The 23645-nt window shown below is 44.3% G+C and overlaps 2 protein-coding genes across 2 annotated transcripts; one reads left to right on the plus strand and one right to left on the minus strand.

Moving 5' to 3' along the window:
• Positions 357 to 3571, plus strand: LOC8069368 (AP2-like ethylene-responsive transcription factor AIL5). The gene is made up of 9 exons (XM_002437349.2): positions 357 to 644; positions 777 to 1080; positions 1423 to 1505; positions 1653 to 1661; positions 1761 to 1849; positions 1979 to 2052; positions 2268 to 2318; positions 2484 to 2560; positions 2732 to 3571. The coding sequence occupies exons 1-9, from the start codon at positions 527 to 529 to the stop codon at positions 3349 to 3351; spliced, it is 1425 nt and encodes a 474-aa protein (XP_002437394.1). The 5' UTR covers positions 357 to 526; the 3' UTR covers positions 3352 to 3571.
• LOC8058453 (cyclin-dependent kinase B2-1) lies at positions 19073 to 21091 on the minus strand. The gene is made up of 6 exons (XM_002438740.2): positions 20513 to 21091; positions 20193 to 20366; positions 20013 to 20106; positions 19848 to 19917; positions 19613 to 19751; positions 19073 to 19496 (listed from the first exon to the last, which is right to left on the minus strand). The coding sequence occupies exons 1-6, from the start codon at positions 20918 to 20920 to the stop codon at positions 19404 to 19406; spliced, it is 978 nt and encodes a 325-aa protein (XP_002438785.1). The 5' UTR covers positions 20921 to 21091; the 3' UTR covers positions 19073 to 19403.

Consider the following 23645-nt stretch of genomic DNA (forward strand, 5'->3'; position numbering starts at 1 on the left):
CGCCCATACGGCCCCATGGAACACCTCCACGTTGTCGCCCATTACTACTCACACATCTCCTCGCCTTTGGATTCTCAAAACCAGGCTGCCCCTTAAACTATTCGCTCTTTGCTCTTATCCCTAAATCACTCGCTTTAATTACTCCAACTCTTCTTGGCTCTTGTGCTCTCTCTCTCTTTCTCTCTCCCTCCTCTCTCTCTCTCTCTCTCTCTCTCTCTCTCTCTCCTCTCGAATTTTTGGCCGTATTCCAACCTTCAGTCTCCGTTCTCAAATGCAGTGGCTAGCTGCATTTTAAACAGGACAGCTGGGGGCTGGGGCTACAGTGCAACACAACACATTCAACTTCTCTACACAAGTCTATATATATACTATTGCTCATAGTATTCACACATTCTTCTCCTAAGCACGCACACAACACAGGTCTACAACATCTGTAGTTCATCACATTCCCTTGCACGGTTGCACTGCACCTTCTATCATAGGCACATTCACTGCAGGTCAACAAGGCCGCAGCAGATCGATCTCCATGGACATGGACATGAGCTCAGCTTATCCCCACCACTGGCTCTCCTTCTCCCTCTCCAACAACTACCACCATGGCCTTCTTGAGGCCTTCTCCAACTCCTCCTCCGCTGCTCCACTCGGTAAGACTACTATACCCCCATGGCCCCATGGCACTAAGAACCTCGACATGCATGCTGAGTACACTACTGGATCTTTTATTTGTCACCATATACTCATCAACGATCTTCTTCTCCATTTTCTTATACAAGTAGGAGACGAGCAGGGTACAGTGGAGGAGTCCCCGAAGATGGTGGAGGACTTCCTCGGCGGCGTCGGTGGCGCGGGCGCCCCACCGGCGGCGGCGACGGCTGCAGAGGATCACCAGCTTGTCTGCGGCGAGCTGGGCAGCATCACGGCCGGGTTCTTGCGCCACTACCCGGCGCCTGGGACGACGGTGGAGAACCCCGGCGCGGTGACCGTGGCGGCGATGTCGACGGACGTGGCGGAGTCCGACCAGGCGAGGCGCCCCGCCGAGACGTTCGGGCAGCGCACATCAATCTACCGTGGTGTCACCAGGTAGAGACGAGACGACAGCCGATCCACACGCATGCATGCATGTCGTGTTCTTCTTCATCCCAAGTTTTTTTTTTTGAAACCTTTTTCATCCCATACCTAGTTCAAGTAGTACTTCTTATGAGTCTATGGGAGCGGCGCTACTTTTACTTGACATTCATATATGGCGATGGGATGAAGACTAGTAGTATTTGACTAATAAAGCATCTAGCAACACATTTTTTTCAACTTCTTGGTATTAATTTCCTGGTTGGAATCAAGTCGTTATTAATTCCATGTCATCTGGATTCAACTTCTTGGTATTAATTTTCAACTTCTTTATATTTATCTTGTGGAACGCCTCAGGCACCGGTGGACAGGGAGATACGAGGCGCACCTGTGGGACAACAGCTGCCGCCGGGAAGGCCAAAGCCGCAAAGGTCGCCAAGGTATATATGCATGCATGTCACAGACTTGTCACTGATCCAAGAAACCTGCAAAAGGCATATATACACATACCCCGATCACTAACATATATGATTTCTCCTTTCTTGCAACTTTCTCTTGGTGGTGCCATTGGTGGTACATTTCATCAGTCTACTTAGGTACGTCCGTCAATTGGACACTTACATTTAAAGTCAACATCATCATATCAAAAGGTCTTTTTTGAAACTAACTGTGGAAATTGGGGGAAAAAAATGTAGGAGGCTATGATAAGGAGGAGAAGGCGGCTAGAGCTTACGACCTCGCCGCACTCAAGTACTGGGGTGCTACAACCACGACCAACTTCCCGGTAAGAACACAAGTCATCAATCTCGTCAACACATTGCTACTATATATTCTTAACGCATGCAAGCCGAGATTGCTGATGAGGCGTGCGCACGTACGTACGTACGTACCTGAATGAATGAATTCATGGTAGGTGTCCAACTACGAGAAGGAGCTGGAGGAGATGAAGTCGATGACGCGGCAGGAGTTCATCGCGTCGTTGCGCAGGTGAGCAGCAGCCCAAGTGACTCACATGCGTGGCACAGGGCTCACCGGCGCATCCTTTTCCACGTACACACCTTGCCGTACGCGTGCATGCACGCACAGTCGCATGTGTGCCAGTGCCTGCCTGGTGCCTGCTCGTGCATGCGGCTATCCTTGGCTCTCACATGTTGACCTGACCCCTCTGTGTCTGTGTGCTCGCTCTACTACCCTTTTGTCAGGAAGAGCAGCGGCTTCTCGCGAGGTGCCTCCATCTACAGAGGAGTCACAAGGTTAGAATCTTTCATGCATGATTCATGGTAGTGACTAACGAGCGAGCACGCGAAAGAAGAAAAATGCAGGAGTCTCTGAACATAATTTGAAGTTTTGAACAATGGTAGCAGTGCATTCTGGTCAAAGCTTTGTAACAGTGGGATTGTTTATGTATGTCCTGACAGGCATCATCAGCATGGCCGGTGGCAGGCAAGGATCGGCAGGGTGGCCGGAAACAAGGACCTGTACTTGGGCACGTTCAGTAAGTGTTCTTCACTGAAAATGCTGGATTTGAAAATCCTTATATATAAGAACCAAAGCCACTGTACACAAGCTAATTTTTTAGTTGATTCATTATTCATGAGAACCAAAGCCACTGAGATATGGCTGACAAAACATGACCTAAATTCTGATTGGTTCTTCTGCACCACAGGTACTCAGGAGGAAGCAGCGGAGGCATACGACATTGCTGCGATCAAGTTCCGCGGGCTCAATGCCGTGACCAACTTCGACATGAGCCGCTACGACGTGGACAGCATCCTCAACAGCGACCTCCCCGTTGGGGGCGGAGCGGCCGGACGCGCCTCCAAGTTCCCACTGGACTCACTGCAGCCAGGGAGCGCTGCTGCGATGATCGCCGGAGCTGCGTCACAGGCCATGCCGCCGTCCGAGAAGGACTACTGGTCTCTGCTCGCCCTTCACTACCAGCAGCAGCAGCAGCAGCAGCAGTTTCCGGCTTCTGCTTACGAGGCTTACGGCTCCGGCGTGAACGTGGACTTCACGATGGGCACCAGCAGCCACAGCAGCAGCAACACCGGCAGTGGCGTCATGTGGGGCACCACTACGGGTGCAATGGGACAGCAAGACAGCAGCAGCAGCAAGCAGGGCAACGGCTATGCCAGCAACATTCCTTATGCTGCTGCTGCTGCTGCTATGGTTTCTGGATCAGCTGGCTACGAGGGCTCCACCGGAAACAATGGAACCTGGGTTACCAGTAGCACTAGCACCAGCACGGCTCCCCAGTACTACAACTATCTGTTCGGGATGGAGTAGGTGCACTGACAAGCTAGCTAGCTGAAATCAGGTGATAGGCCTAGGAAGCTAGGACTGACATTGAACTGATCACAATTTTGGCTGCTACATATGCCCATGTATGGGTATGGCTGGGGTGCATCCTTCTGCTATTCATGATATTTCCTGACTTACTGTAGCAGAGAGCTCATTTACCATCAACATTTCTAAATTCTAATTCAAGCTCGTTTTAAGCTATATTTGGTCAAAAACAGTATGCACATTATGAGTGAGTGAAAGCATTTACAGTTTGCCTGCTGAATAACAGTAAGGATGTTAAAAGATAAAGAGAACATACTTGGGGGGGGGGGGGGGGAGGATTTAAAATATTGTAGTTCCTGTGATGTACCTACACAGAACCGAGAGGGGATTAATGAAAAGAAAAAATCCACAAAGGATAATGATGACAAATTATTTTCCCACACAGCAATAGCAATGATTGCAGAGAATGCACAGAATTAAGCAAAAAACATGCTATAGAATCAGGATAACTATCCTCTAGATTGTCAAGGGCATCTGCTCTTATCTGATAGATATGGTAACAAATAGTTGAAACATCAAAGGACATGCCTCAGACTTGTCCTTATCCAATTCTGACGTATAAAATGTGCATAGGTAGTAAAACTCACATGCATGTTATAATTTATTCTCAACTAGTTGCACCAGGTACTAAATGTGCCTAGATGGTTGTAGGTTACAACACCTATACTGCAGAAGTATGGCATGTTATTGTGTATATATAGTATAAAAGAACAATCCAAATCACCTGTAAAACGTTCAGAATTTGTCAAAATAGTAATGAACACTGCCTCCGTTCAAAACTAAAAGACATATTTCATTTCATTAGGACAAGATTGTGAATGATTATTGTAATAATGTCATTTATGAATACAAAATCATAGTCATAAGTATTTTTCGATACGAATGTAATAACATCAATTTGTGCCAAAAAAGTCATGTATTAATAAAGATATTATTAGTCAAAGAACAAAATATGTCAAACTAAGGGAGCAGTTGATAAGATCAGTTTGGTGCCCCCTCTCTCCTCTAATTCTGAAAGTTTTGTAAGTCTTGAATCTTGTAATTTCTGAACCTTTTTTAATAAATCTCTGCAGGGGCGAAAGCCCCTCTAGTTCACTCAAAAAAAAGATCAGTTTGGTGCAATATCAGGGTTCATGACTAACAAATAACAACCCAACTCTTTCATATCAAAATATAAGGACGAAGCCACAAATTTCATGTGTGCTATACTGCTATTCCATTAATCCTTTTGACCACATAACAACACTAAGTCGAAGTTGCAGCAGTCAGGAGATCAAGGCTGGTAATCGTGTTAGTTTTCACTGTAATTTTTTTTTTACAGCAATCAGAACATGGAGAATAAAGTGAAGAGCTCCACATGGGATCAAGGACAAGCACTCCAAAACTTAAGCTGCCAACTCTAGCTAGTCTTCAAGATTCTCACTGGGATTGCACACATTTGTAGACTAACTAGTCTGTGAGGGGCCTAAAATTACTACTTAATTCGCTCCTTTTGATAAGCTTGCTGGAGGGTGTCTGTTGCATGAAGACGCAACACAGGGTTCAGATTACCTCTCTGTCCCTCTCTAAGCAGTTGACCAGTCAAAAAATGAGGCAGCGTGTATCAAACTACATGTACGAACAGTTGGTCCTTGTTTCACCTTTGCCCCCATTGGACCAAACCATCTTGCTCACAACTATCAATGAACTGGAAAACACGCTAGCTGCTTCACGCATGGCTGCAGTTTTTCCTTTCTGTGCTTGTCCCCTCTCTCTCACACAGATCCTAGCATATCTCTCTTAGTTAACTAGACACAACAGCTCTTTCCATGGACACAGAGACAAACAGGACAACCCATTGACTAGCTACATAGCATACTTCAAGCAGTTGTTTCCTGAGGAGGTAAAATAGAGCTGAAGAAAAGGAAATTTACTGGCAGGTTCTTGGCAAGTGTAGAAGTGAATCAGATTATACTAGTAATTCTCCACCGCCCATACCGGTGTGCGCTACAACTTGCAATGGTGCACAGAATTATTTAGAGTCCCGGCGTAAATCCAAAGGGCTAAATATAGTTTGTAACAACCACACCTAGGCACCCGTTACAAGGAGTCATGGAGAATTGAATCAACGCTGAGTTGATGAAATGAGATAGTGTGGACCAAAGTGTTTTATAGGATAGCTAAAAGAAAACAGAGCTATTATTTATTCAAATTGATTGCTTGTGTTTGTTGATATTGTTAGTCCTAGGTAGCTACCAGCAGTCGACAAATGAGTATAAAACACTAAAACAGTGAAACTCAAAAGGTATTACATATTTCACTTTTCACACGATGTGTTACATGCTATTCTTCAGCCTTTTCTGAGACAAATATATGGAAACAAGACCTTTCGTTGTTTATGAAAAGCTAAGTTTGACCAACTGGCAACAAGCAACAAGACAAAAATTATGCTACTGATAAAATATACTTTATGATGTCTTTTTCAATATAACAGATTCACACCCTGAAGATTCTCTCATGAGGGCAAAAGCTTTTGTATTCCACACTCCATAAATTAAGGCAGATGCTGAACCCTTTTAGTTAAGGAAAAAAGGATGATTGCTAACGTGGGCCTTAGTCAAATACCGCACTGTAAAAGGTGCTTCCTTTGTTAGTATGTGGGAGCCTTTTCCTTGGTTTTAGAAATAGTTGTTTCGTTGCCCCTTTTTGTCATCTTTCACATTTGGAAGTTATGTCGGGCCAGCATTTCATTTGAGACTTTGAGTTGCTATCCAACCATCATACAGGCTGTACCAAAAGGCTCATAGTAGGTGATTGAAAAAGCTGAATTGTTGTGTTAGTACGCTTAGTGTCTGTTGCTTCATTTTTCATCTAATAGCTCCATTGGTATTCTGTAAGTGTTCACAAGAAAATAATAATAATGCAAGCTTGAATGATGGAAGCCTATTAGTTTGTCTGTATATGGATGATGGATCCGTTGTGTACTTATAATGGAGGATAAGGAAAATTGTTTATGAATTGATAGCAGATTGCATATATATAATATAACCAGGAGAACAACCAAGTTCTGCCAAGTAAAAACAGTCAAAACTCCTTATTGTGCACAAGAGAATCCAAACAAAATGCACTTCCAAACCAACTGACAACTAATATAACGAGGCCCATTAGTATTCTGGTGTTACCTTTCCATTCTGGGACCACAAAGTGAGCGAATGATACACATTCCTTAATCATGGACCATGGCATGCCTGATAAAAAATATTATAGTTGATTAAGCACCTAATAAACTATAAAATTGGGTTCGCTAGAAGAATCTCAGACAAAGAGTATGCTGCTTGATTTGATATTAACGATGCAGCATGCCGTACACATCTTAGAAGAGAAAATGGTCATTACGCAGCCTAAAATTTAGTAGATCAAAGATATACTGTTTAAGCTCCATGCACAGTTTCCTTGAGAGAAACTAGATGCATGACAGGTTGCTTAGTGAATGTTAAAAACAATACTAATGATCTTGTTGAATGGCTCCAATAGAAGAAAACTGTAGGTCATCCTTTAGTTTTGACAAAATAAACTTATCCACACCGAAACGCCATGGTAAGCTGACCTATTCTTGCATAATGCCGGCTTCACTATTTGTATAGAAATCACCGACTTCACTGACTTATTAATTTGACACAAGTATGATTAGTATAGGTAATTCAAGGCATGACTGTATGGGGCTTAGTTCACTTTCTGCATTGAATGAAAATATCATTTTGATTATAGATAGTCTAGTCATTTTGTGGAAAATCAGGAAAGACATATCCTAAAAAACTGATATTGAATAAGGTGAGTAACCGACCAGTAAAAGGTGAACATTTTTTTTGGGAACACAAGTAAAAGGTGAGCAGTTGAGCCATGAGCCCATGATATGTGAAAATTGAAGCCTGAGTATGTGCACATTGGTTGACAACAGGCCTGCATCAGTGATTCGATCACATAACGGTGAAATGTTCTCTAGGGCATATGTTTGATAAACATTAGTTGATACGGTTTATGTACATTCAGAATAACAATAAACTAGTTAGTAGACAAGGAACCATAAGAAAGATGGTGATGGTCTAATGAAAAACAAAGCAGCATGCTTAGAGACATTTTTTGTTTCTTTTGAAGAAAAGATATATAGATCAGTTTGAAGCTAATGACTTTAGTTGATTCAGATATAACATATTATCAGTTGAAGTGTCAAAAAAAAAGTGTTGATTCATAGTTTTACACATAGAACAGCACCTCTCACCTGAATCGTAGACTTCTGAGAGTAATTGATTCATGAAATGCAAATCGTGCCTTAGATAATTGTACCAACACCGTAATGTGCCAAAGTAAGGAGTGTATATATATACTTTTTTTAGGGATAGTAAGAAGTATAATTACCAAGTGATGTGAATATTACATCATGATGCGAGAAAATTACAAAGGTAATTTACACCATTATAATTTGGTCAGGTTTCGCTGCACATTTCAGGATGCTCTGCAGCTCATGTGGTTAAGCATAAAACATAAACTACTACATGGCAGCTCATGATATACATCTCAAATAGAAATGGAGGCTACAAGAAATTCGCCTAAGAAAAGTTATATGGATCAAACAGAGGATTTAGCAGTTGCTACAGGGTTCAAGTGAAATGCACTTGCTACCTGCATATTTGAGCATTCGGCAAGAGTCCTCAACTAAGCTAACTGTAACCACTCACCAAGATTCGGACATAGGTAAAAAACTGGCAGATGAAACAACAAGTGACAACACTTCATGTGAAACCACTATTCCACCAATTAAAGGGCTACCAGTAGTAGTTTGTTAATTACTTCGGGTAAGTTCTGACATGTTTTGCTGCTTAATTTACATCATAATTTTCAGTTAACCAGGTACAAAAAACAAAACCATATAAGTTATTACGTGTAAAATTTTGGGCAATATTGTTCTGCAGATCCCCTGACCTTAACCAAATGATATTACTAAAATGACCCCCCTTAAAAAAATGTCCAGTGGAAAGGACAGAAATTCCATGCATCAGGTCAAGAATAATGGACACATTGATCTTCCCCCTATATGTCAGTAGTTTTGATCTCGTACGGCTTATATAACCATGGAATTACCGACCACATGATAAAAAAAATGGGCATCTCCATCAGGTGGGCTCACAGCAGAGTCATCAAACTCATCACTGTTTTTAGTTTCTCTAATGCTATTGGATAGAGCATACAACACTCAATCTCTCACGGAGCTACAGAAAATCTATCCCAATCTTGTTGAGTAGGTGCAACATGCTTAGCATGCTACCATAACTCTGAACGTTTAACAGTACATCAGCATTCATAATTGTAACAACCCAAGTAAATCCCCAAATTACCGGATCTTCATTGATGAGCGTGATGCCACACTATGAAATTGTACATACAGGGTGTTCTCTACTATTGAAAGTAGTAGTAAAAGTTTTCTATAAGGAAAGTACTGGTAATTTCATTTTTTCTACATCCATAGGAGCTGAACAAGGTGGTGCTGGAGCTGGAATTACTTCCTGACGCAGCCTGGAGGCTCATGTGAATCCATTCCAACTGACATGATAGCCTATATCCAAACAGCAGCCTGAGCCGTTTACTGATGACCAAAAAAAATGAGCCTCTACACCTGACAAGCGCACGCACAAGCTGCACATTGCAGCCTAAACCCTAAACCGAATTTAAACCCGAGAAATCTGCGGCCTCCCTCGATCATTGTTGGGGTACAGCATTTGTTTGAAAAAAAAAATACTATCTAACACCACCTGTTCACCCGCGATTTCAGCTATGGTTCAGACAACCCGATCGGATCATCGGAGCATGCCGTCAGGGGGAGATGCGGAGGAGGGATTCCGGCGCACCTGGTCCAAATGGGGGGCTATCTGCTTGTTGGGATCTTGGAGAAGTGGAGACGAGGCGGGGCGCGCACCTGCACCGCGCGGAGGCGGAGGCCTCCAAATTCCGAAGGCGACGAAGCCAGTTGGGAGGGCGCGTTGCAGAAATCAGAAGTGGGCGGTTGGAGGCGTACTTGGCTCGGTTCGGTCGTCGTTTGGCTTTTAGTTTTAATTTACAGTTTTATGCCCGTGCGTTGCTACGGGATTTGAACACAATAAGAGAAGAGAAGCATGACAAAAATATGATATTTTAAAATCATCGGACACACTATGATTTACCTGATTTTAGCATCGTTGCTGGTTTGAGCTATATGAAGATAAATAAGCATCAATTTGATATAGCAATGTCCAAACAAAAAGTGTAAGCAAATACAAACACTCTTCAAAAATTCGATTACAAGCAAGTTCAGAACATGATATCCACCAGTTTAAATTGTTTTGCATGTGTAAATAATATAATATTTTGATGAATCAACACTTGGAACAGTGAAGGAAAAACCATTGAAATGTGGACCTCTCGCCACCTTTTATTATAACAGCTGTCTTTTTTGTTTCCACCAAAAAAATGGACATCTCTCCCTCCCTCCCTCCTCTCTCTTTCTCTCTCTCATCCTCACATCTCCAATTTGATGCATACAAGAACATATCGCTTGAAGTACATTTCTGAAGGGTGAGTCTTGTCAAAAGAATAAGTCAACCATTACCTAAAATAGCTTCTCCTGCCTGCAATTGTTCAGTCTCTTGCACATATTAAAAAGACACTAAGTTAACACGGGAAAAGTTTTAGCCATGAACTATCTATGAAACTTACCTGATCATCATTACAGATTGTGCTTATCAAGAACCTCTATAGACAAAATAATGATCCTTATTCCATTTGGCAACGATTTGATAATTTTTTCTAGCAGTGGATCTAGACAGCAACATACAACTTGCCCATGAGAGAAGACCGGCCCAGGCAAGTAAATACTGACTGTTAGGGATAGTGTGCACATGTGCCTTCTATCAGGAAAACCTCCCCCTACGCGACATCTCAATCCTTTCAACAAGAAAATCCTCTTCCCTATATGTTGCTTGTTACCCATGTCATAATCTCTGCATCGATGACATTTTTCTAGAACCCTGCATTCTATGGTAGTCTTTCTGAAAAATTTGCACATCTGACTAAAGAGAAAAAATATTACATGAGCTACAAAGCAGGTGTTAACACATTCCCAATGTGAGTATCATGTTCTGCATTCTTATTATCCTCCTAATATCTACAAATTAAGATTTATGTATTACTAATGCTTCCAAAATCATGTGAACAGATATATTATTAGCAAAATTTCTTAAAAGCGGGACATATTATGTAATTTTTGTAGTAAAACATTTGTAATTAGTCAATGCATGTATGAAACCAAGTTCTCAGATAAGAGACATAAATGAGAACCAGCTTTCTAGTAAGAATGGAACCAATGCACCGCTGTTAAAAACAACAAAAGTATATTCCTTAGGTAACATTAGTCTAAAGCATAATGTATGGAAATGTGCTTAAACAAGTGAAGACTCATGTCTACGTGATATCTTACATGTTGGTTTGTTTGAGACCCAATCAGGACAAAAAGAAAACTATCTGTTTATGCAATTGCTATGATAATTGCAGATCTAATCATGGACAGATAGAGCAGAGCAAATGGCAAGCATCGTGTAAACAATGATTCATCAACAAAAAGCTTATTACTACAACTGAAAGCCATGTCAAGCCAAAATCATAATTTCACATTTCTAGTGGTTGTAAGAATATATGGCATATCCGTAAGTGGTAAGGCCTGTATTGCTTGCTGGCATGAAAAAACTATGGCATTCTGCTAAGCAGGTTACGAGCATAAGCAACACACTTGAATGGGCTTGGTGTTGAGGAGCCCCTCGGTGTAGGCGCCTTTCGTTAATCATGGACAGATAGAGCAGAGCAAATGGCAAGCATCGTGTAAACAATGATTCATCAACAAAAAACTTATTACTACAACTGAAAGCCATGTCAAGCCAAAATCATAATTTCACATTTCTAGTGGTTGTAAGAATATATGGCATATCCATAAGTGGTAAGGCCTGTATTGCTTGCTGGCATGAAAAAACTATGGCATTCTGCTAAGCAGGTTACGAGCATAAGCAACACACTTGAATGGGCTTGGTGTTGAGGAGCCCCTCGGTGTAGGCGCCTTTCGTTGTTGACTGATTCTCAACAACAGACACCAACCTATACTAAATGATCACGCAACACCACCAGCATTCTCAACGCACCTCCTCAGTCGCCTCTCTGCTGTCAGCATGACTAAGAATAGGTGGGCGCTTCAAACCAAACACGCTTGGATCACGGTGCTGAATACGGTGTTGAATAGTGGTGGCACGTGTCTCATCATGAGCAACAATAATAGCAGTTCTAATATCATACTTCCTGAAGAAAATACCAGGCCTAAACAGATTACTCAACATACTATAGAGTGCAATAAAAAGGCAGATGATGATATGTAAAACAGCAGACACTGAAGAAAATACCGTAGAGTGCATTGCAATGGACATAGATTCCATGACACATCTAAGAGTCATCCCTTTCTGCTGTACTCTTTGATCTATGTTACCTGCAGAAAAGGACTAAGATTAAGAATCAGATACCAATAAATGGAGCGCTTTCATAAAGATCGAAATGGGCCATAATATAATGATATGACTTACTGCCCTAATAACTAACTAATACTAATTACAGTAAACAGATTGCTGATGGCCATGCTCATTTGGTTCCTGTATTTGTCCATGCTGCCAGCTTCTGGCAATAAAAAAATTCATGTAGGGGTGCTTGCTAGTCATTTTTTCTATGGAGTTATGTTTTGGCTTGATTATCTTGTCTTGGCAAGGATTTCAGATATTCAAGACAGATTTACTTCAAGAAACTACAATTATATAAGCTACTGGAGGAATGAAAATAAAAATACCTTCATGAGATTGGTGGTATAGCCTGTGATTCTGAGTTCACATCTCCCTTTTAATGCTGGCAATATGTTTTCCACTGTATGTTCCATTCCTGGTTTCCAATCATAGAAAATAGACTCTCAGTTCAACCTAGAGAAAGTGCTAACCTCATGTCGCTGCATCCATTGCAGTAGTAGGCTCCTCCCCCTCCACATGCTCAGAAGGCAAAATGACAGGATTTGTCACACCCTGGCTTTTAAAATAAGACCAGAGTCGTCATATGTGTGCCCAGGAAGTCCACACATACAACAAAGAATAGAAATATCAGAAACAATGTTATATATAGCGGAAAATATATTTATAATAACACTTACTAACATCAGAGTACGCTGAAACAGTAGCTAAACTTCTTAGGCTCCAATCTTCCCAGGGACGGTTGACTGGGGGCTCCGTACGCCAAGCACTTCCCATAAGCTTCTAGAAAACTCCATGACATCTATGTCCTTCTTCTGAGCAGCACTTTACTACACATTGGGGGTGTGGGGGTAATAGCAAGGGTGAGTTCATGTCGAACTCAACAAGTACAGACGGAAAGTATAATGACATGCAAGGCTTAATCAAAGGAAAAGCTGACACTGTTTAACTGCGGGTGAGCTTTTTAGTTGGTACACTTTTATTACAATTTTTTTATTAAACAACCTATTACTAAATATGAGTGAAGCATCCCAACCCTTAATTAGATGAAAGTATATTAACAATATCATTACTCATCATTATAATTATTATTATTATTAAGATCTCCGAGGTAGCAACCTCGGATAGTAATTCGGGGTAGCAACCCCATTAAGGTTATGGGATAGCAATCCCAATTGAGAGCACAGGATAGCAATCCTGCCAACACGGAATAGCCATTCCGCCAAAGCACGAGGTAGCAACCTCAACCAAGTTTCGCCACCAAGTATCCAGTGAATCCAATTTGCTCATCAAGTGAGGGTCTGGGCCGCTCGTGACCGTGAGCACGGCTGATATATCAGTTTTACACTCTGCAGAGGTGTGCACGTTCACTCCAAGTCGTGATTCCCATTTGCCCGGGGTCATGACTCCCCAAAACACTGCCAAGGTGAGCAGGCAGGGTCTCACTACGAGACCTTTCACAGGGTCCAACTAATAGGATGCCACTCGTAAGTTTTTGCCGGGGCGCGCGGCAGTCGTGCCCATAGCAATGGGACCCCGAACTGACCGACCTCTTAATATGAATACCCAAGCTACATTCCTTACGCCTACCCGGAAAGTAACACCCTACCAGTGGAGGTCCTGCTAATTAGTCAAGCCAGAGCCCATATAGCTTGGAGCTGCACTGTAAGTCCCAGGGGGCCGCTCCCTGACTAAGTCCTTACGGAGAGCAGAGACGGGTACGCCCGGCAAACCGGACCACCAACGGTACCCGCTCCCCCTGTCCTCAACCAAACCACGATGCTCGCAAGCACCGCAACATCTCCATCACCGAAGTGACCATTGTTCATCATTTAATCATTTATCATCATTGAAGAATTTATTAAGCAAGATCATTATTTTTATTATTATATAGATTAGATGAGTAGAGCAACTAAGCATATCTACTGTTCACTATACTACCCATGTATAAACCCAGGTATACAAGGAATATAGTAGAAGACTAGTCATGTCCTTAGGGTTTGCAGTATTAAGACACATGCAATGGAAAGTAAATGTATTTAAAGTTCATAGGTACAATATGATCAAAGGGTGTCTGCACTTGCCTTAATTTCCAGTGTATATCTGCTCAGAATTCTTTGACTTCTTTCTTGTGATCTGTATCTTCTACTGCAACTGTCGGTCCTCAGCTCCTGGTCTTCACTGTTGACGAACCACGCTTCTTCTACTCAAAGCCAACAAGCAATACAAACAAACAAACAACAATCACGACTAAGAACAAGCATCAATCGAAAGAAAAGCTTAGAAAGAGCACACTAAACGACACGGCTTATTGCTACAATCGTGACAACGCAAGAACAATTAAGAACGGAGCTATCGTTAAACGGACACGACTATCGAGGCTCGAAGTGAAACGGAGAAGACCACTATACGTTGGTCGTATTTTAAGAAAACAGGTGATGGATTATTCAAAGAAATATCAGAAAGATGAGTTGACCAAACTATAAATAATTATAAAAGTAGGAGTTAAACTTTAGTCATAATTATAATTATTATAAATAATTATATACCCTAAAGCCAATTAAGCGTTTATAGTTTTAAAATATGGATTATATGAAAGCGACTAATCAAGTGATTATATATCAGGTTTAAACTAATCAAGGTATAATTAATAAAGAAACATTATAGTTAATATCAATAACATGAGCATTTATTTATTTATAAAAGATCAAATTATAAATGTGATTTACTTTTAGTTCAAAAAGACTTAGACAAGTATTACTAAATTATTCATGTGCTTCATGTTTATATAATCAAATTATAATTAAGAAGTATTAAGTTCACATTTGATTATAAAGATACCGAAATGTAATCCTATATTGTTTTTATCTTAATTAAATAGAAATGCATTCAAAACACTAGTCAGATTAATTATACTCATAAACAGGAGACAATGAAAACAACATTGCTAAAATGTAGATTACACCGACATAGTCACAACACAACGAGAACCGAATTACAAGCCTAGATTGTTTTTCTAATTTAAAAGCTATTCAATAGATATTAATCAATTTATACTTAAATCAATAAATTTAAGAAAAAGATATATGATAAATATTTATACTACTGCGTAGAGCACGGCGATATGAAACTAACGCAACTGGAACGGCTCGAATCGGAATTAAAACGCGCATTCTATGACCAAAACCAAATCGGTGGCAAAACAGTGAATAAGCAGAACTAATTTTCGTATTTTAAATAACCAAACTGAATTTTAAATGCATTCTGGACTGCGGGCACTATTTTTTTAAAGCATAGGGGCTAAAACAGAAAAGAAAAGGGCGTAAATCTAATTACTTTTGAACTGGCCGGAGTGCGGGTAGGGAGCGGCGCGGGTGGCCGGGCGGGCTGGCCACGTGGCGTCTCGCGAGTGGCGGGTCCACGGCGGGGCTGTGGACCGCGCGCACGGGGCAGGGGAGGCCGCTGGGCGGTGGACCGGGTCCACCGGTCCATGGTGGACCGGCCACGCGGGCGCTGAGCCGCGGTCCATCGTGGACCGCGCGCGGGGCAGGCGAGCGGCGAGGCTGGGCCGCGGCGGGGCGCCATGGCCGCGGCCGGGGGGGCTCGACGGGACGGCGAGCCGGGCCATGCGGAGGCGAGCCGAGGGTGGGGTCGCGTCGCGCGCGATGCGGGGGCGCTACGCGCGGGGCGGCCGCGGCCGGGAGAGGCCGGGGCGTGCGGTCCACAGCCGCGGGCGGGTTGACGGCGGCGGTGTGCTCCGGCGAGCGCCGTTCGCGCAGCAGGAAGGGGGAGAGAACACGCGGATAACGCCATCGCACTCGACATGCTCGCGCGGAGCTCTAGGGAACCTCACCTTGGCGAGAGAGGTGGCGGAGCGAGAAGTCGACGGCGGCGGCGTGGGTTCGGCGAGCTCGGCGGCGGCGCTGCGAACTTTGCTGCTCGGGTTGCGCTAGGGTTTCTAGGGGGTCGCGAACGCGGACGCGGGGGCACTTAAATAGACGACGGTGATCATTGGGAGGCACGCACGGTTCAGATAGAGGCGCCAAGCGCGGAAACCGGGGCGGTGGTTGCGCCCCGAGTCCGTCTCGGCCGGAGGTGGGTGATGACAGGTGGGTCCCACCTGCGGGGCCCACCAGTCAGCGGGCGGCAGCGGCAAAAGGGCAGGGGGACGCTGCGGCTGGAGCCGCTGCTGGGCTGGCGCGGCTGGGCCGTGGCCCACTCGGGCAAGAGGGGAGAGGAGAGGGGTGCGGGGTGGGCTGGCCAGGTGCGGGCCTCAAACTGAAGCAGGCCGAGATTGAGGGATGGGAAAGAAAACCCCTTTTCTTTTTATAAAACAAGATTTCTAAACTATTTTACTAAACTAAATTTCAAAACCCTTTTTGAATTCCTAATTTGAGATTATTTAAGAGCTTGTTTTCCTTACTACTTTTGGAAACAAAGCATATTTTGTTAAAAAAACTCATTTTAAAATTATTTTTCAACTCAATTATAAATTAGTTTTTGAATAGGACTTTTAGTGTTTTATTTTTCCAAAAACCGACACAACCTAAACGTGGCTCGCTAGGAATTTTGAAATTCATTTTCTTTTCACAAGCCAAACAAAGCTAGGGCACAAAACACACATCAAATCAAACACCCTCCACTTAATTTAATAAAAGTTTAAAATTCCACATTTTTCTCATTTTATAAAAGCATCAATGAATAAAATCTTGGAATATTTTACAAAAATTTTAAATCCTTAATTAATTTAGTGTTTTCCTAATAACAATCCAAAATTAAAAATTTTGGAGTGTTATAGGATTGAGAATGGCATGTCACTGTGCAATGTCTTCACAGCAAAGAGCAAATGCATAACTATTTCTGCGGTAGGATATGATAAACACCAATACAATCAGAATAGCAATCCGTGTGTCTGAATCCTTAGTATAATTAATTAACATATGAAACTGAATTTGTTGGAGCCCTCCCCAAAATAATTTGCAGGTTCCCAGACCTCTTTATCAAGTACATGCTGAAGCTCAAATTAAAACCTTTTTTTGCAAACAAGAATGTGGGTTGAATGTGATATTGGCGCTAAAAAATTGCTCACCTGTACTTATCACCCAAACTTTTATACATGTCTTTGTCTTTATTCAAAGTAGAAATTTGTACAAAATGAGATACACCTCAATCTCTTTGCTTCAAGACATTGCGTCTGTGATAGAACTAAACACCATCATCACCACAAAATGAAAGGAAATCCAATATTCATGTGTGTGAGTTTTCAGTAAGTATATAAAATAACTGTCAGACTTTTTAGTAAGCAATTTTCTACTACTCTTTTATCATTTGAATTGATGAAAGCAATTGATTAAAATACTCCTGACAAGCACTTCCTTTTTTTACCAAAATAGCAAATAAGCAGCAGACATCAACTTCTGAGCATGAGGTGATCGAAGTGCATTAAGTAATCCAATGAAATTCTGCTCAGAAGTTGATGTTTGCTGCTTATTTGCTATTTTTTTTCATGCTCATAAGCTGATGCTCCTCCTCGCGCAGCCATCGACGACACGTTTTCCGCGGCCTTCTTCTTGCCGAGCAGCCATGCCTCAGCCTGCTCCAGCTCCTCCACCCACTGGAGCAGCTCCTCCACCTCTTTCTGCTTCATGGAGGACACCATGGATCTGGGAGAAGGAGAAATAGTGAGGGAGAGAGACATGGACAGGGAGTGGAGGAGAGGGAGGGAGGTGCTCACATCGGCAAGGGTTTGGCAATGGTGACGAACAGATCCCGATTGTGTTGCATGTCGAGATCCTTCCTGCTGGACTCTACCGCAGGGATGCCGCGCCGCATCTGCCTCCAGGACGCCGGACGTTGCGCTACCTCCGCCATCGGGATGCCACACCACAACCGCCGTCGTGGAGATTGCTTGCGGTTCCTTGTGGAGAGGGGAAGCGGCGAGGGAGGAACTGTTTTTGACCGTAGGTTGACCACGGGAGTCGGAGGCAGGCCGATAGCGGAGACGATAACATTTGCCTCTTTTTAGTTGTAGAGATTTTATAAAATCATATATAAACACTTTATAAGTTGTACCAAATAATAAGCCCCAAATAAGATCGATGTTAGAATATTTGCTCACATGAGCACTGAAAGTCTGAAACCCCATGTGCTCCAACAATAGCCAAGACTTATCTTGTTCAGCGACTGCACTGATTCTTGAATCTCTTTTCAACACTTCCTCACTGGTTCCTGACTCGCAAACAACACAATTTCTACGCTCTTCAATCCAATTCATGACAGCTAGCTTCTTGTCAGAACAAATGTCACCTGATTTCAAGAATAAGATCAGCTAGCCTAGGAAATTAACGGCAACATACACGCAGAAAATGTTGGAAGCTCTTGTATCAACAATTATGTAGTCGTTTGATGCACAGAACTGCTCTGATGGAAGGAGTAGTGGTAAAAAAAAACAAGACATTGATGGAACATCAAAGCTGTAGCTTGCCTGATAAAGTAGTGGGATGCGTCCGCTTGAACATTTTTTCTTGTGGTTTTATTATGCTGATGACACCACACCAGGAATTTATTAGCACGGCCGAATAAGAAATACACAACAATCAAAGTATTTAACTTCTGTAACATAAGTACTCATATGGCGCTTGAAATCATGTTTCTAATAATCAGTTTGTGTGCTTTCTCGAACATTTAGTAGTATGCATAGTCCAAGAAAAGGTAGTTCTAACTTCTCAGGGCAAGTATTGGTCAAAGTCAGCATTGGATTATGTGTTGTATTTGTATTAAAAAAAGATTTATGGCATCTTGTATGAAAAAGCAGTTTCAAAAGCCCTTTTTGCCGCTCCTCCTATTGCACAGTGTAGTGCAAATGGAGTAGTACTCGAACTTTCAAGTTCCTATGCCATGCCAAGTTGGTTCACTGACCATCTAATCTAAGTTTAATAAATCCTCCAGCTTCCCTCAATGATTCAACAGAAGTAGTAATTGGTACTGATACTGCTGAAGATGTCGCAAACCTGCTTCAGAGCTGCTTGACCTGTTCACCACATCATGTGCTCAATCATCCTACAATAATTTTTGAAACCTTACAAAAAAAATGATGTAACAGATGACAGAATTATTGGCTTTGATTAAGACAGGCATCTTGTGCTTCAGAGCCATAGAGTGAAGCTTTATAAAACAATTGGAAGATGATCCCAGGGTTTCTGGCTACAAATTGCAAGAAACAATGTCAACATAAGTTCACTTATGCTGAAAATTCTCCCTACTATCCATTACAACCAAAGTGGATGGCACAACACAAAGGAAAGTAGCAGCTTAAACACAGAGATACTGCCTGCCTGGAAGCAGAAGCACTGATTCAGGGCAGTCATGTTAACACACTAAGCTATGAGCAAGGTGACAAGGATCCTCTCGACGACTCCTACTACTGGGATTGCTTCAGTACACCTCCTTGTTCACACCATTGAAGTACGGGTGCTCCAGGGCTTTCTTCGCAGAGATCCGCTTCGCCGGCTCATATGCCAGCATTTTCTGCAGCAACCGCATCAAGTCAAGTCAGAATGCAATCCTCACAATCTCTAACCTCTTCTTTCCCCCCTCTTCTGCAATGTTTAGTAAATTTGCACAAGAGGTAACTTTTCACTGACCTCAAGCAAATCATAGCCATCGGAGTCAAGACCAGGGACAAGAGTGCACAGCTTAGTGGGCTTCCACTGAGGATACACGTGCCAGTTGGGCAGCTTGCCTACTCCTGGCCACATCTGCTCATTTGGGGTGCCCAGCAACCTTTCATCCAAAGAACAAGATGGATAGCCATTAACATGAGACACTCACCAAGAATTTCAGCAAGCAAACAATCAACTAATGCACTGGAGGTATTACTTGAAGATGTGGAGGAGCTGCTGCAACTCAGAATCGCCAGGGAAAAGTGGCTGGTTAGTGACCAACTCAGCTGCCATTTACAACCAAATTAGAAACTGTATGTGTTGGTTTGAATTCTTAAGCAGTTTGCATTGACAAGAATCTCTGAGCTCATCGAAATGGTACCAAATATGCAGCCCACGGACCAAATGTCAACCGGCGTGGAGTAGTGTGTGGCGCCAAGAAGAACCTCAGGCGCCCTGTACCACAGCGTCAGAATCTGCAGAAACAGTTCAGACCGCTATTAATCAGACCCAAGAGTCATGAACATCCATGCGGATGATAAACACCAGTGGGGAAGCAGACCTCGTGTGTGTACTTCTTCATAGGGACGGTGATGGCACGGCTGAGTCCGAGGTCAGCGATCTTGAGCGCCATGGTCTTGCGGTCCATGAGCAGGTTGTGGGGTTTGAGATCACGGTGCAGCACCCCGCGGCCGTGGACGAAAGCCACGCCCTTGCACAGTTGGTACATCAGGATCTGCGGACGCACAGTCAGCATCAATCGAATCAGGCGGGCGTGAGAGGAGACATTCACGCAAACACCTCGCGTGCACAGGGTATGGTTGGGCCATTGGGGAGGGTACAGAAAAGAGAGAAGAACAACAACAAGAAGAAAAAAGTCACCTTGACGGTTTGTGCGGGGATCTTCTCGTGGTTGGCGCGGTAGCCCCGGATGAACTTCTTGAGGTCGGTGTCCATGTACTCGAAGACGAGGTACAAGATGGTCTGCCCTTCCTTGTTGACGCCCTGCTTGAGGTCGAGCAGGCGCACCACGTGCGGGTCCTGCGACAGCATCCGCAGCAGCGACACCTCCCGCAGCGCGGTCGGGGGCACGCCCTCGTCGTCCTCGGGGAGCCGCGTCTTCTTGAGCGCCACGATGCGGCCCGTCGCCTTCTCCCGGGCCTTGTACACCTTCCCGTACGTGCCCTCCCCGACTTTCTCCAGCTTCTCGTACAGGTCCATGGCGCGCAGGCCGCCGCCCGTCGTCGTCGACGGCGCCGTCGGAGCCGGCTTGTGCTGGATCGTCGCCATCCTATCCCGAACGCGGATCCGGTCTTCTCCCTCGCGCTTGAGGTGGATTTGGGCGTGGTAGTCTGCAGGTAGAGGAGGCGGGCTGGCGGCTGTGGATGGATCTGGGAACTGGAATGCGGCGAGGATTGTGTTTTGTATACGGTGTGGGAGCGTGGGGGGAGAGGGTGACCGTTGCGATTTCAAATTTCGCTTGTATATCCGTTTACATATGCGCGCACACACAAAAGTGTCGGTTGTGCATGTGGTCTTGGAGTCCTTTCATACAACTGTTGGGCTTGGGCACTTGGGCCCAAAGGGAAGCTCAAAGTAGCCCAGGCGAGCGAAGGGCCGTACAGGACCTACCGAGCTAGGATTCCCTCGGTGACAAAAAAAAAGGTCTTTAAATCACAAACCCGAAAATTGACATTTTTGTATGAAATTTTCAAAAATGAGTTTGCATTTCAATTTTTCATTTGGTTAGAGCATCTCCAAGGGCTTTGCAAACAAACTTTGCATTGCCCTATTTGCAAAAAAGAGTATAAAATACCCTTACAATGGTTTAGCAAATAAGGTTTGCAATTTGGTTAACTTTGCAAATAGAGGTTGAGGCTTTACATATATGCAAACCTTCCCACCACTTTGCATCTACAATTTCGGCCTTCCACGTCAGACTCCGTCCCCCCGGCACCCCCACCCCACGCGATTTCTCTGCGCCCGTCCGCCTTTCCTGCCGCGCGCGCCCGCCCTAACGGAGGTGGACGGAGCCGAACTGACGCGAACGACGACGGCAACGAACGACGACGGCGACGAACGACGAACGCGGCCTAGGCTGGCGGCGACTGGCGTGAAGACCTGGGCTGGGCGGCAACTGGCGACGACCTGGCCTGGGCGGCGACTGGCACGCACGACGTACGTCGAAATGGCGCGAAGAGAAAAAAATGCGCAGGCGCGATCGGTGAAAAAAAATTCAGGGGTGGAGTCCACACTTTGGGTTTGCCAAGTCTAAATGCAAAGTCCCTTAGAGTTGGACTATTTTTAGACTTTGCAAATGAGTTTGGGACTTTGCAAACAACACCAAATGCAAAATTTATTTGCAAAGTCCCTTGGAGATGCTCTTATGGTGCTCCGAACGAGTACCCATGGTTCGGGGGGTGCTAGGATCCGAATGGGCGGACAGAATTCACCGTCCGATGGTTTCTCGCTGAAGGGTCGAGATGGCGGACTAGAGGAGGGGTGAATAGTCCTTTCTAAAACTTATTGCGCCGGCTAACCGAAACAAATGCGAAAATAAAACTATCGGTCTAGCCAAGACTACACCCCTCTATCTAAGTTCTCTAGCACCTTGTAAAAGATCCTAAACAAGCAAACAAGGTGATACCTTAGCAAGAGCTCACCTAATCAATTCTAGGAGCAAGGTCACACAAACCTATGCAACTAGTACTTTACAAACCGAGGGAGCTCCTACACAAACTAGTGAGGCAAAGCGCACAAAGCCTAAGCTCACTAGCAAGCTCAATAACAAGGCAACTAATGCCAAATTAGAGAGCGCAACTTACTTAGCTACACAAACTAAGCAATGTGACTAACAAGGTTACACAAACCAAATTAGTCACGCAAGGGGAACTACTTCTAGCCACACAAGCAAGAAGGTAACTAGCAAGCTACACAAGCTAACTAATTATAAGAGCAACTACACAAGCACAAATATATGAATATAAATACAAGCTTGTGTTAGGGACTTGCAAACCAACGGGAAGAACAAAGTTGACACGATGATTTTCTCCCGAGGTTCACTTGGTTGCCACCAAGCTACGTCCACGTTGAGACAAGCTCCAAGGTTGCCGCCAGTCCTCTTGCTAGTGGTGACCCGCAAGTCACACTCTCCCACGTGGAGTGCTTACCACAAGCTCTAGCACTTGACCCGGCCGGACCACTTGTCGCTCTTCATGTCTCGCTCAACTAGAGTTGCTCTTCGCGATCCCCGCGGGGTGAGCACCGTACCCCTCACAATCTCTTCTCCGGAGCACCGCACAATCTCCTTGCGTGCTTCGACGGAGTCACAAGCCACCAAGCCGTCTAGGAGGTGGCAACCTCCAAGAGTAACAAGCACCACCGGCTTGCAACACGAACACCTAGTGCCACTCGATGCAATCTCTCAATGCAACGCACTAGAATCGCTCACTCACACAATCGAATGATCACTATCAAGCATATGTGAGTTAGAGGCTTCACTAGCACTCCCCAAGCATGGACACTAAATCCCAAGGGTGCTCAGCGCTAGCCAAGGCTGGCCACAACTTCTATTTATAGCCCCAAGGGCTAAACTAGCCGTTACCCCTTCACTGGGCAAAACACGTGGGCACCGGACGCTCACAGAGAGCCACCGGACGCTCAACACCCAGCGTCCGGTGCTCAGCTAACCGCCACGTGTCACTAGCCGTTTGAAGTCGACTGTTGCCGCCAACGGCTACTGCGCACGCGCGCCTGCACAGCACCACCGGACGCTCAACTAGTCCATACCGAACGCGTCCGGTGCACACCGGACCCGTGCGCAGAGAGCTCCACAAACTTGCACGGTCACCGGACGCAAGCCACCGGACGCACCCTGAGCGTCCGGTGCTCACCGGACTCATGCGCAGAGAAGGTAGCAAAACGCCCTCACACCGGACGCTGAGCACCGGACTCTCTCTGGTGCGTCCGGTGCACTCTGCTGCACCCGACAGCACACCGGACGCTAAAGGGCAGC

Source organism: Sorghum bicolor, chromosome 10, assembly GCF_000003195.3.
Source record: "Sorghum bicolor cultivar BTx623 chromosome 10, Sorghum_bicolor_NCBIv3, whole genome shotgun sequence".
NCBI lineage: Eukaryota > Viridiplantae > Streptophyta > Magnoliopsida > Poales > Poaceae > Sorghum > Sorghum bicolor.